The sequence below is a fragment of the Monodon monoceros genome, unplaced genomic scaffold, assembly GCF_005190385.1.
Source record: "Monodon monoceros isolate NGI ecotype Baffin Bay Population unplaced genomic scaffold, NGI_Narwhal_1 Super_Scaffold_18, whole genome shotgun sequence".
Lineage (NCBI taxonomy): Eukaryota > Metazoa > Chordata > Mammalia > Artiodactyla > Monodontidae > Monodon > Monodon monoceros.
The window spans coordinates 159525592-159543858 of record NW_021703774.1 but is presented as its reverse complement, the minus strand read 5'-3'; the positions used below and the strand labels follow the sequence as shown (position 1 = coordinate 159543858).

Sequence of the window (18267 nt, the reverse complement as noted above, 5' to 3'; positions counted from 1 at the left end):
GACTTGCTAGGTTCTGGCTACACTCACCCTCACATAAGGGTGACCCAGTGGGTGGCACTTGAATAAGCACTAAAAAGGGCAGGTAGCCCCCCAAACCCTCCCCAGGGGCCCAGCTCCACTCCCTGGTGACTCAGAAGCCCTACTGGGTCACTGTGTTCCTTGAACAGAGACAGCTTGGCCTTGGCCTAACTGCCCTTTTATCTTAGATCCATGGAGCCACAGGACAGGTGTCTCAGAGCAGCACAAGAGGGAAACCGGCCGGATGCTAGAGCTGACTGAGCCTGCGGGATTACTCTGGGCAGCTGACCCAGCCAGGGGGTTCCTGACAAGTTGACCTGGCAAGTCAATGGTGTGCTGTCCCACAGGGCCTGGGCGCCACCAACCTTTGGGGACTACTATCATGTTTTGTTAGTGGGTGGGGGTGGGGGGAAGATTTCTAGAAGGGGACTCTGTTTGGCTGGAGGACTGTGAGGAAGCTGGTGGGGTCATCTCACAGCCTCCTCCCAGCAGGGGTGTTGATGCTGCCCTATGCTGATGTCCAGGAGCCATTTGAGGTCCAGGAGGACGTCTGAACCAGCAGGAGCCAGAGCAAGTACTACCTCTCAGTATGTTCTAGGCAGGCCTGGGGGTCCATCTTTGTGGACAGACAGAGCATTACAGAGGTTTGGGGCTATCAGAGTGAGACTGGAGTGTTACTGAATGGGCTGGAGGATTTTCACTGGGGGTGGAGACTATAATGGGAGTGAGGGCTAGAGTATTATAGTGGGGTGAGGAGTATTACACGTGTTGGCATATTTCAGGGGGATTGGAGTATTGAACTTGGAGCACACATTTAAAGTTGAGCTGCAGGACTTCCCTGGCAGTCCAGTGGTTAAGACTCCGCGCTTCCACTCCAGGGGGCACGGGTTCGATCCCTGGTTGGGGAAGTTCTGCATGCTGTGTGGTGCGGCCTAAATAAATAAATAAAATTAAAAGATAAAGTTGAGGTGCAGCTTAACGGTGGAGTGCTGTTTCAAAGCCGGGGCTGGAGTACTTCAGAGATGATTGGAATATTGTATAGTGAGGGACTACAGAATTTCACTGAGGGCTGGGTTTTTTCAGAAAGTGCTAGAATATTATGGGGAGTGAGGAGGATCTAGAGTATTTCAGAGAGAAGCTGGAATGTTGTAGAGAAGGTTGAAGTCTTCTGGGGGAGGCTGGATTATTTCAGAGGCAACAGGAGTACTTCAGAGGGGGCTGGAGTCTTTCACTGAGTGGGCTGGGATATTTCAGAGGTGAGTGAGAATAGTGGTGGAGATGGTATATGGCCTTGGAGGCTGCCCAGAGAGCACCGTTCAGCCCCGAGTCTGCAGTCCAAGGATTCTGGGGTCCCTGGAAGTCCCATGCTCTCTCCTGCCCCTCAGGGCAGGTCATCAGCCTCCAGTTCAGCCATAAGCAGCCCTTCAGTATGGGCTACAAGGTGATGCTCGTGACCATGGCCTGGGGGGGCCAACATCCGCTGTGGCCTCCAAGTCAGTGGCACCAAGGAGAAGCCAGTCCTGATGCAGCATCCCGTCTGAGCTCTGGGGCTTCCAGATAAGGGTCAGGTTAACTTGGCCATCCCTCTGCCTTTGGGCAGGACTCCTTTCCTTTCCTCAGCAACCCTTTCTCAAGAATGGGACTCCCAGTTGAAGTGGGGAGCATTGCTGGGCACAGACCCTTCTTCCAAGGGTGTCTCTGCAGTCTACCTGCAGTCCCTCCTGCTTTATGGAGGGCTTGCTTATTTCCAGAGTATAGGAGCCCTGTTGGGGTGGAGGAGCTACTCTGCTTCATAGCCTGTGAGACCTGAGGCCCTTGGGGGCCAGGGTGCTCAGTGAGAGGGTGTCAGTAGGTGGTGGGCGGAAGAAAGTGGGCCAGTTTGGGTGGCTTAGGCCCTCAGGGTACAATTCCTATTTGTTCCACCATGCATAGCGTTAGCGACGCACTGGGCTGTCACTTGGACAAGCAGCAGCTGGACTGTGCCAACTTCTCCAGCTGCCGTCCACACAATGTGTTCACCTTCCAGCAGGTAGTAGCCCGGCAGCTCACTCAACATAGGGCAGAGCGCCAGCCACGCCCCTGCAGAGCACCAGCCCTTCTGCCTCCTGTGTGCACACGCTAGCCACACACACACTGCGCAATGAGGTGGCACAATGCTGTGGTTTCTGTGTCAGGCCTGGGGCCGGAATATCCCTTCTCCGACTGGGCTGCTCTCCATCAGCCTGGCGACTATCCCCTAGACCCCAGCAGGCAGAGGCTCCCTGCGAATGGAGTGACCCTGGGAGGGAGGGGTGCTCTCAGCAGTCCCCCAGGCCTTTTCAGTATGGGAGGAGGGAACACAAATATTGTCTCTAAGACAGCTAGGTCAGCCCGCAGGCCTGAAATCCCTACCAGAGCAGGGAGATAAGGAAGGGAGGAGGGGACACCCTTTACTGAGCACCTACTCTGTGCCAGGCCTTGTTCTAGACATTCTACCTGCATTATCTCCCTGTGAAGTAGAGTCATTCTTCCTGTTAATAGGGATAGAGGCCAGAGAGTTCCAGAGACTCACCCAAGGTCACACAACTAGTGAATAAGTGAAAAACTGGGGTTTGGCCCAGGGTCTGCTTGAACCGATTAACACTACCTTCTCTCCATAACCTTGACATTGGCCTCTAGACAAATCCTGACTACTCCATTTACTGACTGGGTAACCTTGAACAAGCTGCTTCAACTCCTTAAGCCTGTCTCCTCATCTGTAAAATGGCTATATTAATAAAATCTGTAATGTGATGAACTGAGATGAGGCATGTGAGGTGCCCATTGTATTGTGTCACTGAGCACACTAAATGCACAGTAAGGTCAATCTCACTGTCCTTATTTTACAGATGGGGAAACTGAGGCCCAGGGAGGCTGAGTTACTTGTCCAAGAATATAGTGATTCATTGATAGTTGTCCCTTGGTATCTGTGGAGGATTGGTTCCAGGACCAATGAGAAAACTGGAGCACAGAGAGGCTAAATAACTTTTCCAAGATTACACAGCTTCTAAGTAGCTGTATTACTACTACAGCTTCTAGGGCTGCTATAAGAAATTATCACAAACTGGGTAGCTTAAAACAACAGAAATTTATTCTCTCACAGTTCTGGAGGCTAAAAGTCCAAAACTGAGGTGTCAAAAAGGCTCATTCCTTCCGGTGGCTATAGGGAGAATTTCCGTGCCTCTTTCCTATTTTCAGGTGGTCGCCAGCAATCCTTGTCATTCCTTGACTTGTAGATGCATCACTCTAATCTCTGCCTCTGTCTTCATATGTGTGTGTCTGTCGCTGTGTCCAAATTTTCTTCTTCTTAAAAGGACACCAGTCATATTGGATGTAGGGCCCACCCTAATCAGGGATGACCTCATCTTACCTTGATTACATCTGCAAAGACCTATTTCCAAATAAGGTCACATTCACAGGTTCCAGGTGGACATTTGGTGGGACACTACTGAACCCAGTATGGTACTAGAATGTGTATTTGTACTCAGGCAGTCTGGTTTCTGAGCCTGGGCTCTTAATCACTGGTTGCCCTGCTCCTCAGCAGGAATTTGAATATATAGTTGGCCCTTGAACGACACAGGCGGTTCCACTTATACAGGGATTTTTTTTTTCCAATAAATATAGTACCTGGATTTTCATTTTACAGATCTTTAATTGTGTGGGGAAAAGTTTGTGTTTGATTAGCGATCACAATCTATGGAATCAAAAGAGTTAGAGTCTGAATCCTGATTCTCTCCAAACTGTTTCCGTTCCTGCCCTTGTGTGAGTCATTTATCAAGCCCTTTGTTTATGAGGCAGAGAGAGCAGTACATGGGTTTTTCCACTGTGCAGGGATTCAGAGCCCCTAACCCCTGCATTGTTCAAGGGTCAACTGTGTATATAATTCTCCCCCCTTTTCCTACGAAAGGTGGGATATCATATATGCTGCTCTGCACTTTGTTTTTTAAACTTAATATCCCTTACAGATATCCTTTCCCCATCTGGACACACAGATCTCCCTTATTCTCTTTCTTAGTTGCATAGTATCCCATTTTACGGATAGACTGTGCTCTACCTAACCTAACACTTACTAATGGACAGTTGACCTGTTTCCAGTCTTTTGCTATTGCAAACAGTGCTGCAGATAATAACTGTATCCATACATCATTTCTCACTTGTGCAAGTATATCCAAAGGATAAATTCCCAGATGTAGAATACCTGGACTCATTTGTAATTTTGATAGATTTTGCCAAAATGTCCTTTTGGGGACCTGTACCAATTTATATTTGCAGGTGTGAGAGTACGGTTTCCTTACAGAAACGCCCACAGAGTATATTATTAAATTTTTGGATTTTTTGCCAGACTGATAAGAAATGGTATCCTAGTGTGGTTTTCCTGATTTTCATTTCTTTCGAGTGAGTTTGATCTTCTTTCTATATCTTTAAAAGCCATTTGTATTTACTTTTCTGCAAACTGTCAGTTCATATCCTATGCCTATTTCTACAGATTGTTGGCCCTTTTAATGGACTTCTGGGAATTCTTTATAAATTAGAGAGATGACCCTTTATCTGTGATCTGAGATGCAAATATTTTCCTTTAGTTTGTCATTCATCTTATGACTTGATTTATATGAGTTTTCCATGAAACAGTTTTTAATTTTATATAGTTGACTTTATCAATCTTTTCTTTTTTATTTATTTATGTATTTAGGTTTTCTTTCTTTTTTTTTTTTTGGCTGCGTTGGGTCTTCGTTGCTGCGCGTGGGCTTTCTCTAGCTGCGGCGAGCGGGGCCTGCTCTTCGTTGCGGTGCGCAGGCTTCTCGTAGTGGTGGCTTCTCTTGTCACAGAGCATGGGCTCTAGGTGCGCGGGCTTCAGTAGTTGTGGCGTGTGGGCTCAGCAGCTGTGGGGCGTGGGCTCTAGAGTGCAGGCTCAGTAGTTGTGGCGCTAAGGCTTAGTCGCTCCGCAGCATGTGGGATCTTCTCTGACCAGGGCTCAAACCCATGTCCTCTGCATTGGCAGGCAGATTCTTAACCACGGCGCCACCAGGGAAGTCCCTATCAATCTTTTCTAATGACTCTTTTTGAGTCATGGTTAGACTTTTCCTACTATGAGATTACAGATTCTCTCCCGTTTTCCTTTAGTGCTTTTATTTTAAATTTATTTATTTATGACAACAAAGTGGCACACAGGCTTAGTTGCTCCGCGACATGTGGGATCTTCCCGAACCAGGGCTCGAACCCGAACTCATGTCCCCTGCATTGGCAGGCGGATCCTTTTTTTTGCGAAGGCAGCTCTGTAACTTTGTTGGAGAATCAGCAGTTAGTTCTCATCCACATTAACTGTCTGTAGATTTTTGAAAGTGGTGACAGGTACATAGGTAACCAACGTATAGAGCTTGTTTGGTGAATCTTCATCTTCATTCCGTTTTCTGGACAACCGCACACGGATACGATATGGGACATTCCTTATTCCTTTGGTTCAGACAGCTCTGTTGAGCCTGGTGTCAATGCGTACATCTGGAGTTCCCATCTCCTTCATGGCAAATTTCCGTATTTCTTTGAGTGCCCGAGGGGCACCCTTCTTGAAACCCACTCCGTGGATGCGCTTGTGAATGTTGATGGTGTATTCTCTGGTCACCACCTCGTTGATGGCGGACCGGCCCTTCTTCTTCCCACCACCCTTCTTTGCGGGAGCCATCTTGTCTAGCCGGGGTTAGAAAGGAACGGCAGGTGGATTCTTAACCACTGTGCCGCCAGGGAAGTCCCAGTGCTTTTATTTTATTTTAATATTTTTTAACATTTAAATCTTTGGAGCTTATCCTAATGTTCCATGTGAGGTAGAGATCTCATTTTCCCCCCAGTAGGCTACCTAGTTGTCCTAGAGCAATTTACTAGAGAGTCCATTCTCCACTTTGAGATGACACCTTTATCAAACACTAAATCCTCCTGTGCAGTTGGGTCTATTTCTGGACATTCTAGTCCAGCCCATTCCTTTGTCTCTTCCTGCAACCAAAGCAAGTTGTTTTAATTATTGAGGCTTTAAATATAATTATCTATAGTAGTATGGTTAATGGTGTCTTTTCTTTCTTCATAGTTTCCTGATATTCTTTTCTCTTTCCCCCCCTTTTTTTTTCTCCTGAGGGGTGGGGAACTGTAGGAGATTTCATGGGACTTATACTCCTGTAGGGGAACACACAATAAGCAATACCTGTCATTTGGTAGGGCCAAGAAAAAGATAATAAAGCAGATAAAAAGACAGAAGGCAAGTAGGAAGTAGTATTTAGATGGGCAGTGAGGGAAGCCCTTGGATGAGGTGGAGACATCTGAGTGAAGAGAGGGAGGCCACCTGGATACCTGGGGAAGACATTCCTAGCAGCACCAAGGGCAAATGCAAAGGCTTGAGTTAGAAGCATGCTTGGCAGGTTGAAAAACAGCAAGGCAGCCCGTGCAGCCAGAATAGAGCTCTCAGAGGGGAGAGTGGGAGGCGGTGAGGTAGCTCATGCAGGCCTTGCAGGTCACAGCAAGGACACTGGTTTTTCCTCTGGGCTAGGGAGCCATGGGAGGGGGTTGAGCATACGAGTGACATGTTCTGACCTCCCTTTTATCAGGCTGGCTCAAGCTGCAGTGTGGAGAGCAGACTGCACCGCTGAGGGCAGAACAGGGGAAGGCAATAGGATTGGGGATGGGTGAATGAATTATAACGTGGTTTCCTTGTCAGTCTCTCCCTTTGCAAGGACCAGCACTGAGCTTATTCAGTGACACAGAGTAGGCATGGATAAACATTTGTGGGAGGAAGAAGGGAGAGAGGACAATAGGAGGAGGCAGGAGAGGCAGGGTCCCTTGGGGAATGGCTCGGCAAAGGCCACAGATAGTAGAGGGAGCAGAGGTGATGAGATCCGGCTCCTCAGCAGAGATGGAGGCCAAGCAAATAATTACCTGTCGTTTGGTAGTGCCAAGAAAAAAATAATAAAGCAGATAAAAGGACAGAAGGCAAGTAGGAAGTAGTATTTAGATGGGCAGCAAGGGAAGGCCCTTGGATGAGGTGGAGACACCTGAGTGAAGGGAGGGAGGCCACCTGGATACCTGGGGAAGCTATGCCCTCTCCTACCTGGTGCCTGCCCAACCCAGGATCTGTGACCCCCATGTGCTGACCAGACACAGCTGCTGAGGCCCCAGTGGGGGTGGGATCCAGCTGTGTGGAACAGGAGCCATGGGACCATCAGGACTTTATGATGCTTCCGGCAGGATGGGCCTGGTAGCAGGGCAGGTAGACAAGAGACACCAAGCTGAGGGGTAGAAGAAAGAGGTTGGGCTTTGAAGTTTGCCCTGGCTTGGCCACTATCTCACATGTGACCTTAGGTAAAGAGCATACATCCAGAAACCCCAGTTTGTGCCTCTGTAGAATGGGAACAGCATCTCCTGCGGGGCTGGCATGGGGTCTGAAGGAGGTAGGAGTCCAGTGCTACTCCTTGTCCAGCTCTTTGGGGTCTGAGTTTGGGGTGGGGGGAAGAGGTGAAGCGTGTCCAGAGGTGTGAGGGGGGAGTGTGGGGCTGTGTTTCTGGGACTTTCCTCGCTGAGGTCAGCGGCCCGAAATAGCCGCGCTTCAGTGAGCGCGTCGAGGTTTGGTCACTGGCTCTCTTCCCCGCCCGCTGCGGGCAGCCGTCCAGCCACAGCGCGGGCCCCTTCCGCTGTCACATCTCCCTGCAGGATGGCGAGAACCTGGCCAAACGCTCGGCGCTACGTGAACGCGACCTCAGGGTACTCCAATGAGCTGAGGCTGGCGCGGCTGCGGACGGCCTCGCCGAGGTCCACGGGCACGCCTTGCTGCGTTCCCTCGCCTTGGGTCCCACTGCATCTACTCCGACAGCAGTGGCTGTGAGTGCAGCCTGTCGTGGCGCCCGCCAATCAGGGAGCAGAGGCTGACTCCGGGCACGCCTCCCGTGACGTCAATCATCCGGCCCCCGGAAGCCCCGCCCAGTGGCCTGGCCTGAGAAAGGCCTTGAAGGGCTGGTGGGTGGGGCCTCTAGAAGGATGAAAATAACACCCCTGTGAATCGCGCACTTTATAGCTGACCTGAGAAATACAGGCAGGTGAATAGTTTTATAAGTTTTAAAATATATTTGTTCACTCAGTCACTCGTCCATCCATCCGTCTGTCCATCCAGCTGTCCACCTATCTGTCCACCCACTCAACCAAAGCTATTGGACGCCTCTTGTGTGCCAGGCGCTGAGCTGGGTGCTGGCGGCAAATAACGATGAGTCCTGTGCTTGTGCTCAGAGAGCTCAAGTCTAGTGAGCAGGCCTGACAGTAACAAAATGCTTATACCAGTCGTGCTGTTATTACAACCGTGATCAATTCTAGGAACATAAGGTACAGGCTGCTGGAATAACGGAGTGTTTAATTTAGACTGGGGGCTCAGGTCTCTGGAGAAGTTACATTCCAGCTGACTCCTGAAGCAACAAGAGTGTTCCAAGCAGAGGAAAGAGCTTGTGGACAGGCACTGAACTTGGCAGGCTCTTGGAGGGTTCTGGGAAGGGAAAAGAGGCCAGTATGGCTGGAAAAGAGTTGGGGGAGGGGAAGGAAGGTGAGATAAGACTCTGGAGATTTAGGGAAGCAGGTTATTAAAGACCTTGAAGGCCAAAGTAAGGAAGTAGAATTTTTTTTTAAAATAAATTTATTTATTTATTTTATTTTTGGCTCTGTTGGGTCCTTGTTGCTGCGCGCGGGCTTTCTTTTAGTTGCGGCGAGCGGGGGCTACTCTTCGTTGTGGTGCGTGGGTTTCTCATTGCGATGGCTTCTCTTGTTGCGGAGCACGGGCTCTAGGCACGCAGGCTTCAGCAGTTGTGGCACGCGGGCTTCAGCAGCTGTGGCTCGCGGGCTCTAGAGCACAGACTCAGTAGTTGTGACACACGGGCTTAGTTGCTCCGCGGCATGTGGGATCTTCCCGGGCCAGGGCTCGAACCCGTGTACCCTGCACTGGCAGGCAGATTCTTTACCACTGCGCCACCAGGAAAGCCCAGGAAGTAGAATTTTATGCTAAGTGTGGTAGGCAGCCACCGTTGGTTTTGAGGGGGTTGGGGCGGATGTCACTTGATCTACTTTGTTTTCAGATCTTCCTGACTCTATGTGGAGAATAGACAAGAGTGAACACAGGGGGGCAAGAGTGGACACAGGTAGACCCATTAGAAGGACCTTGTAGTTGCCCTCCAGGCCTGAGGGTAGTGAGCTAGATGCTGAGAGGGGGGCCATGTGGGTGGAGACGCGTGAACAGACTAAAGAAATAATTAGAAAATAGAATCTCCAGGCTGCCTGGTTGCTCAGTTGAATGGGGTTCGATGGGTGAGGCAGAAGGAGATTAAAATTAAGTTCCTTGATTGGACAGTCACTTATAGAGTCCCCTCTGGGTGCCAGGCACTGTCCTAGTGAGGCTGACTGGGTTTGAATCCTGGCCTGTCACTTGCCAGCTGTTTACCTCGGGGAAGTGATTTGACCTCTCTCTGCCTTGATTTCTTTTCTGTAAAATGAGGATCCTAATAACACCTAAGAAGATTGTGGTAAAGGGACTTCCCTGGTGGTCCAGTGGGTAAGACTCTGCGCTCCCAATGCAGGCGGCCCCGCTTCAATCCCTAGTCGGGGAACTAAGTCCCACATGCATGCCGCAACTAAGAGTTCGCACGCTGCAACGAAGATCCCGCGTGCTGCAACTAAGACCTGGCACAGCCTAAATAAAAAAATAAATATTAAAAAAAAAAAGAAGATTGTGGTAAGGATTAAATGAGTCGATATATGTAAAACCTTGGATCTGGGTGTTTGGGACTGGGTTCTGAAGCTGAGTACTTGGACTTGAGTATTTGGGGCTGAGGGCTTGGGCCTGCTCCTTGAAGTAACCAAGCCCCATTTCTTTACTGGCCTTATATAGAAAATTGAAACAGGATGATATGCTAGCACAGTGGTTCCCACACTTGCCTGTCTGCACATTAGAATCACCCAGAGATTTTTTTTTTTTAACTTCCAAAGCCCAAGGCTACCCCCCAGACCAGTTAAATCACAATCTCTGTGGGTGAGACACAGGTATCTGTATGTTTTGAGGCCTCCAGGTAATTCCCAGCAGCGGATAAGTTTGGGAACCACTCTGGTAGAGAGAACAAGGAGGCTGCTTTAAAGTAGTGGTCAGGGAGGGCTTCTCCGAGTAGGTGACATTTGAGCGGAGACCCCAGAGTGAAGGAGGAACTGTCATTGGAAGGTCATGGGGAAGGCCTTTGTCTAGCCTTGGTTCCTGCATGCCTGGAGGTGCCTTTGGGCCTACTTCTTTGAGTAACCAAGGTGCCATTTTTTACTGGTCTTGTACAAATGAACTGCCCCTAACCTGACTCTCCTCTCTGTGGCTTCACAGCACATGGGAAAGGTGTGACCCTGCCTGTCTGCACTGTCTGCTTCATGGAGACCCCAGAGGGAAAGGAAATAGAAGGCTGCCCTGGGCCACTTCCTAGGGTCTTCCTAGGGCCTTCCTCTCCCTCTGAGCCAGGAAGCCCGTGCTCTCTAATCTTCTGCCCCTCCCTCACAGCCATCTGCTTAAAGGAAGTGGCTCTTCAGTTCTTCACAGGAAGCCACAGGCCTCCTCTACCTCAGCTCCCTCCAGCTACTGCTGACCCAGGCCCTCTGCTGGCCCAGGTCCCCTTCAAGTCTGGGTCCAGGGATGCCCTCTTCCTGGCATCACCACCTGCTGCCCAGACAAGAAATGTTTGTGTGGAGTGCTCCTCTCACTGCCTTTAAATCCCTGTGGCTCAGGTCTAGAAACACAGGCTGGAAGTGAGACCTGATTGCAGAGGGTCCTGAATGCTGTGCTCAGGAGATCCCAGCATTGCAGGACTGAGGGTCTGGAAGGAGAGGAAGAGGCAGGCCCTGCAGGGATCCTGAGGGTTGACCACTCCTGTGAGCTTCAGGAGCTCCTGCTGCAGAGCAGGCGCAGGGCCTGAATCTTTTTGGTCTCTAACATCTATGGGGGGCCTGGCCCCAGGGAGGGCTGTTGATCTTGGTGGAGCTGCTGGAGGATGATTCAGGCTGAGGATTCCAGGCTGGGACTGTATTGCCACCTGGTGGCCACATCCATGCATAGAGCAATGGAATTGTGGGAGGCTTGCCTGGAGAGGGAGTGAGTGGACTTTCAAGGGTCTGGGGGCCAGGGAGGCCCTTAAAGAATAAAAGAAATCTCTAGATAAAGGGATTTTTATCAAAGAGCAAGACACCTCTAACTTGAGCACTTTGGAAAGAAATTCTAGGTCTAGAGGAGAGTCCAACACTTCCCTTCCTCTGTTTTATAGACTAGGACACTGAGGTCCAGAGAGAAATGATGATGTCAGAGGACCTCAATGCTGTTTTCCATCAAGTAAGCCACACAGATGGGATCTATTTTTGGGCTTGTGTTAGGGTGTGGTCCCAGAGTGAGGAACTGCCCTGCTAGTTTCTAGCCATCCTCATTTGTGACCAAACAGGCATCTCTCGGCACCATCACCCACCTTAGTCACCAAAGTTGGCACCACAAGGTGGCTTTTGGTAGCTTCCAAAAATAAAATCTCAGAGGACTGGGACCTGACAGGACCCAGGGGATTCAGAAGTCTGTGCTTCAGGCTCAGCAGTTTTAGAGCAGGAAGCGCTCGGAGACTCTGATGTCCAGCCCCCCTGGTTTTGAAAATGAGGAAGCTGGGACTCAGAGAGGGCAAGTAACCTGCCTGAGTGCCCCCCCTGGAGCTGGGCCAGGACTCAGCATTGTGTCTTTCTGAAGGCCATTGTCAAGGAGAAGTCCAAAGGTGATTAGCATGTCCTGACTTGTTGCACTAGTGAATTCTGCTTTGTATTCATCGTTCTGTCTCATACTTTGTAGACAAGACAATTTGTAGTCCGTGAAAGTTGACAAGGGCCAGGATGGGTGAAAGGAGATGGGGGCGAGGAGGTGGTGACAGGGAGGGAGAAAGGGGGTCATGGATGCTTTGGGGGGCTCCTAGTTTGTACACTATGGGCTCCAAGTACGTAGGAACTGGGTCTCTTCCACTGCAGTGTCCTTAACACTTGGCACAGTGCCTGACAGAGTGAGTGCCCAGCAAACCTCTGCAGAATGAAAGCAAAGATTTATCCTGCACAGGCCCAAAGGGATCCTGTGGTAGGCAGAGGATCTCCTTAAAGACAAGTCATTGCCAGTGTCATTCAGCTTGAGAATTGCTGAGGCCTCAGATCTAAAATCTGGGGGCAGAGCTGTCCATTTCTCTCTGGCCTTGACGCTGTTCAAGGCAATATGATGTCTAAGGAGGGTGTTTGCCCCTGGGGCAGGCTGCCCGCCCTTAGGAGGAAGGAAGAACAGGGGCTGTGAGCCCCAGAAAGTAAACCCTGACTCCAAAGTTAGATCATCTCATTCTTGGCTGTTGTTTGGCTCTTTCCTCTTTGCTTTATGCAAGTCCTTAATCATAATAATAACGGACATTGACTGAGTGCTTACTATGTGCCAGCATCATGTTAAACTCTTTCTGTTCATTATTTCATCTAATCTCATAACAAAAACCCCACGAGGTAGATGCTATCATCATTCTCAGTTTACAGGGGAGGAAACTGAGGCACAGAGAAGTGAAGGAACTTGTGCCAGGGCATGCAGGTAGGAGATGGCAGGGCAGGTTTGAACCCAGGTCTGTGGGACTCCAGAGGGACATCCCTAACCACTCTGCTCCACTGCCTTATTGAAAACCCAGCCTCATCTGTGCTAGAGAATATTGAATAAAAGGTTAGGGGCCTGTGTTTACTTGACCACAGTGTTAAAGGGGGTTGAGGTCCCCTCTCCGAGGCCTGCATGGCAGTGACAGCGGGTATTATCAAGGGCTCCCCAGGGAAAGAACAAGTGGTCCAGTCCCTCCTTCCCATGAAAGTTGGGAAAGGTAAAGGGACAGGTAGATGGGCAGAGACTAACCTCAGGTTCAATTCTACCCACATATATTGAGCACCTACTGTGTGCCAGGCACTGGGGAGGAGAGATGAATTAGATGCAGTGCCCGCCGTGAAGGGGCTGAGGGATACACGTTTCCGTCTCTGGGTTATCAACTCTACAGACAAACTGGGGTGCAGTTACCAGGCCTGGGAGAGTGTGATGCTTGAGACCCCATCCCCTCCTGGGCAGAGGTCCACTCCATCTGCCCCTCAGTGAATGGCCCGAACCATGGCAGGACTCAGCTGAGGCCCAGTGGTGATTGTCAGGGCAGGGGACTCCGCTCAGCTCCCACTCTTGGACACAAGCTGTGGAGACAGTGTCTGAGGTGCAGATGGTGCCTCCACCACCTGTGTCCCCTCTTCCACAAACACTGCTTCTCTGGGGGCCTGGGGAAAGCCAGCTGAGGCAAACCATTGCCACCTGCAGGGGTGGCGCTGGACCTGGGGATGGGAGCAAGCACGAAGGAGCCTCTTACCCACCTCCATACATTTGTAATCGAAGAAGAAATTCTGGATTAGAAGTGGGGCTGGGTGGGGGAGGCCTGAGGACAGCTGGCTTGGCCCTTTAGTGACCAGCTTTTGTAGTTCACACATGGCCACTTCCCAGGGGTGCAGATCTCTCTAGAAGGCTGGTCTGGTATCGAGGCTGGTACACCCACTCAGACCACAACCACAGCACGATTGGTGCTAGAACCAGCCCTAGCTTTACTACCAAACAATTTCCAGGGCCTTTTTGCCCTCCCCCTGCCTAGGTCCTGGCACTCTGGTTCACTGAACAGGCCTCCCAAACCTCAGATCCTCCCAAGGGCTTGGCCTTCCCTTCCCCCTCAGGAGGCATGTAGGCTCCACATGAAAACTGCCTACCCTGTCCCCAGAGTTTTCTGAGGGAAGGGAGGCCTTGTTGACCCCCCAGAAGCTGCTGTTACACCGTTTCCCCAAGACAAATGTCTGGCCTTCTATCCTCCGCCTGAGGGAGACCACTCTAGCACTTCTTTGGAGAATGGAGATCTGGCTTCTCCATCTCTGCCCAATCAGGGAAGTAGTTGGAAACTTCTCTCACCGAAAACAGAAAGAATCTGCCTCCCCAGGAACCCTGAGAAATAGAGCCTGAGCATTCAGGCTGTGACAGGAGTAGCAGCTCTGTTGGGAAGGAGTCCCGGAGGAGGAGATGTCTGAGCTGGGTTATGAGCTTCAGAAGGACATTCTAGGCAGAGAGAACAGAATACGCCAAGGCTCAGAGGCAAAATCAGCTTGTTTTGCTCCAGGAGCTGTGATGGCCTTTGGGGGAAATGCGGGTGGGGTGTGTGGATGAGGCAGCCCAGAGCCAGATCTTGTTGGGCTTCTCATAGCCAGCACGACTCACAGCAGGACAGAGTGTTTTCTGAGAGACGTTTATTCTGTTTTTTTACCTAGGTCATTGCCAAGTGTGAAAGAGGAACCTCTGGACTGCAGCTGGAAAAGGAAGACAAGGAGGAAGGAGGGGGGTCCAGGGAGCTGCTAGCTACTCCTCATCCGCTCTCTCCTTCCCTCTGCTTTCGATTTGCTTGCGGACAGTATAGCCCAGAAGGGCCCCAATCTTGGCCATGAGGGCACTGCCACCGTTAGCCCCTGTAAAGCAAATACAGTTGGTGAGAGAACAACCATCTTATAGCACAGGACTGTTTCTAGCCTTGCCCACACCCTTCACCTCTCACTGCTGGGGTGCAGCCTGGTCTGTGTCTTCCTCTCTGCCCCCTCTGAGAAGGGCTGTGTCCTTTTGGGCTGGTTCTTTGGGCTTTTGCCATCCAGAATTGAGGGAAGATGGAGGGTTCAGAAAGGCAGAGGGGCAGTTTGTCAGGGGTGGTTTTTCTGTAGGATTTTGGACGCCTCAGGGGGGGAGAGAGAAAAAAAAAGAAAGGGCTGGATGAAAGAGAGAGAGAGAGAGAGGTGAAATCACGTTTTTTAGAAGCACCATTCTGTGCTCTGTATCCATCCCCTTCATGATGTTCAAGAAATGCAAGACCAGGGTTAGTATGAGACTGAATTGGGTCGCTTCACCACATTTCTTTGCCACTCTGGTTCTCTGAGATTGAGGAGATTCATAAAATGTTAAATTGAGGATGTTTATCCTGGTTAACGCATGAGGAAACTGAGAGACTTGTGACTTGGCCAAAGCATTAGTGAAGGCTCTGGCCTTAGAGTCTGAAAACCAGAAGGCAGACTGACTGGGTTTGAATCTTGGCCGTGGTGCTAACTATATGGGAGAATTTGAGTAAATTCCTTAATCCCTGGGTGCCTCAGTTTCCCCATTGAGTGGTGGGGATTAGAAGAAGCCCCACCTGAGTTAGCCTGTGAAAAGGTCTCAGGACAGAAAAGAGGGCCACCTGGGCCGGCCCACACTCACCCAGGCTCTGCAGCATGGCCACCAGCCCCCCGGCGGGCACTCCGCCCCCGTTCGCCACGGCCGACCAGCTCATCATCTTGGCAGCCACCGAGTTGGCGGCGATGCCTGTGCTCATGAAGCCCAGAGCGGGCAGCGACATGGCCATGAGCCCTGGAGGAAGAGGAAGCAGTGAGGGACGCCAGCCGCTGGGCCCGCCCCACCTTCCGGGGCTCCCCGCCCTCCAGACCCACCTCCTCCGACGGCCATGTAGGTCAGCGTGCCCAAGAACCCGGAGTCACTTTCTTCTGGAAGGAGAGTGGACAATGTCCAATGGGGAGCAGGGTCCCCCTACCTGTGCCTGATGCTCCGGACCGCCCCCGGAGGTGGGGCCACCATCCTCCCATTTCGGAGAGCCTCAATGAAGGGAAGGGACTTTTCCCAGGCACTCTGCCTGGTACAGAACTGGGATGAACTCATTTAGGGAGAATGGAAGAATTGACAGAGCAGGGATTCGAATCTGGGACGCTAGCTACAGGGACCCCGCGCCGCGCTGTCCATTGGAATAGCTTCTCTCGTTCAGAGGCACGCCTGGGTCTCGAAACCAGGGATCCTGAAACTCTCCGCTTCTTTATCCCGGAGTCCCCAGGTGCCCCGGGATCCTTACCTGTCTCCTCGCAGCCGCAGGTGTTGAGTAGCAGGTAGCACAAGACGAGCGATACCGCCTTCTGCCGCATGGTGGCACAGCGCAAGGCTTTGTCGCCGTACTTGGGATGGGAGAGAGGGAAGAGACGGTCCCCAGAGCCCTATTGGAGCCACTCGCGCTCTATTGTATTCCCTTTCGATTCGAGGATGAGTCCACAAAAAGCAGCAAGATGCTCTGGACTGAGCCCAGGACCCCTCTAAGGAGCCGCAGGCTTTCCGTTTCCTCACGGCACCAGCGGGCTGATGTTCCTGCCACACCGGTGGTTATGAGAATTACAGGATGGAATCCTCTCTGGTACAGTGCCTGGCATGCCCTGCGCACTCAGCGGAAGTCAGCTAGTATCATTACTGTGGTTTCTGTTTCTGGCTTTGTCTGGTTTTGTCTTAAGCAGGATACCTGGGGCTTCTTTGAGCCTGTTTCCTTACCCCTAAGGTGGGCCTATTTAATAAAGCCTATTTCGGAGGGTGGCTGTGAGTTTTGCAACCGTTCACCACTATATTCCTAGCAATTAGAACAGTGCCTGTCACGCAGAATGTTCTAAACGATGGTTGTTGATAGATTTATTCTCCCAATGCATTGAATATTTACAGGCCCCAAACACTGGCTTCACATCAACTTCCTTTCTCACAAAGAAAGCAGAGAGGGGTAAAGGAGCTTGTCCAGGGTCACACAAGAAATTGTGCAGCCTAGACACAAACTCAAGACTGCAGAATCCAAAACCTATGCTCTTTCCATTACACAGCAAAATAGAAACACACTTCACTTCCCCCACCACAACTCACCTCTAATGTGAACTTTGTCCGCTCAAAGCATTTTCCTTGAATTGAAAAGAAACAAAAAACCCAAACAACTTCCCCTCTACTGAGCACTTCCTCAGCACTTTATGGTACAAGGTTATTTATACCCATAGCAACCCCATAAAGTAGGTATCATTGTTATAAACCACACGTTATAGATAAGGAAACTGAAACTCAGAAAAGTAATAATCCCAAGCCTGCTAAACTAGGGAGTAGCAGTCAGGATTTAAAGCCACAATCGACTAATGCCCAAACCCACACTTTGAATATCTACTTCAGATCACTTCATCTATCCTCAAAGGTAAACTCACTGTCACATTAGATTCTGCAATAAAGGGGTTTCAGAAATCGTCCAGTCCTTTGGGCAGGTAAAGTAGCTTGATTCTCATTTTACAGATGAGGAACTAAAGCCCAAGGAGGTGAAGTGGCAGGGTTAAGGCCAGAGACTGCTGACATGGCACCTATAAGCTAAGTTTCATGACTCTTGGGGTTTTGCAACCCAACCCCCCTAAAAGCCCACCAACACATCCCCTCAGACCACTCTGAGTCCAGGGCACTCAGGGGTGTAGACTCCCTGAAGAATGGGCATCCCGGCTCTCATGGCATGAGCCTCAAGGGCAGGCAGCCTGGCAGAGGTTGGCAGCTTGACACCCACATCTCATAGCTTCTGGGTTTACCTTGGAGGAGAGCAGAGAAGGAAGCTTCCTGCCTGCAGCCTGCTGATAGACGGGAACAGCAGTGAGGTAACAGCTCTTAGGCTCGTTTTTTATAGGCTCGTTTTTTATAGCCCTTTCAGATTGCCCCAGGTGGCCAATCCCTGTCAGAGTTTCTAGTTTTGGTTTCCCGAGCTCTGCGGAATCTTTTCTCTTCCCCTCCAGCTCTGCTCAGTGACAACATCTCTGCTGAGCTGCCTACTGGCCAAAAAGTGTAATTCAAGTCGGAGACTTTCCGAATAGCTAAGAGTATTCAAAGCAGGTCAAACTAGAGTGAGATCCACTGCCCTACTGGGCTTAGTGAAGCCCGATCACCAGCTCCTCCTGGGGCAGAAGGTCTTTCACAGTTTAATTCAATTAATAATGATGCCTACCACTTATCGAGCACTTGCAGCATACAAGGGCCAAGAAAGAGATCCAATCCCACAACAGTCTCGTGAAGTACTAGAACTGTTTATAATCCCATTTTGCAGAAGAGGAGATTAAAACTTGCGGAAATGAAATCACTCCATTCCATTGTTCTCTCAGGCTGGCTGCTTCTGGGTGATGGGCATATGGTAAGACCAGTGAAGCCCATATTCGTGAGGCCATTGTCACATATCCTTTGCCATAAAATGAGCCTTCTGGCTCTGGGTAATGGATTGAGCATTCTTTCAACCTTTGGATGGCGATGCTTGCAGAACTAGAAATGCAAACCATATTTGGAGT

General features: G+C 50.5%; 1 protein-coding gene and 1 pseudogene across 4 annotated transcripts; both read right to left on the bottom strand.

The window, feature by feature from the left end:
* Positions 1-5305: 5305 nt before the first annotated feature.
* Positions 5306-5713, bottom strand: LOC114899397 (annotated as a pseudogene).
* An 8643-nt stretch (positions 5714-14356) lies between these two features.
* Positions 14357-17608, bottom strand: IFI6 (interferon alpha inducible protein 6). Of its 4 annotated transcripts, XR_003794672.1 has the most exons (6): positions 17524-17608; positions 16011-16110; positions 15598-15651; positions 15368-15517; positions 14672-14883; positions 14357-14592 (listed from the first exon to the last, which is right to left on the bottom strand). XR_003794672.1 is itself a non-coding variant. In XM_029231205.1 (5 exons), the coding sequence occupies exons 2-5, from the start codon at positions 16078-16080 to the stop codon at positions 14486-14488; spliced, it is 381 nt and encodes a 126-aa protein (XP_029087038.1). In that variant the 5' UTR covers positions 16081-16110; positions 17524-17608; the 3' UTR covers positions 14357-14485. The 4 variants fall into 4 exon arrangements, 3 of the variants coding, with proteins under 3 accessions (XP_029087038.1, XP_029087039.1, XP_029087040.1); XM_029231205.1 differs by lacking the exon at positions 14672-14883; XM_029231206.1 differs by lacking the exons at positions 14672-14883; positions 17524-17608 and adding an exon at positions 16832-17436.
* Positions 17609-18267: the final 659 nt, after the last annotated feature.

Coding starts and splice junctions, on each gene's coding strand:
- IFI6 (XM_029231205.1), bottom strand. CDS start 16,080: ATGCGGCAGAAGGCGGTATCGCTCGTCTTGTGCTACCTGCTACTCAAC. Junction 15,652..16,010: donor CTGCGGCTGCGAGGAGACAG/GTAAGGATCCCG, acceptor CTCTCCTTCCAG/AAGAAAGTGACTCCGGGTTC. Junction 15,518..15,597: donor CTACATGGCCGTCGGAGGAG/GTGGGTCTGGAG, acceptor CTCTTCCTCCAG/GGCTCATGGCCATGTCGCTG.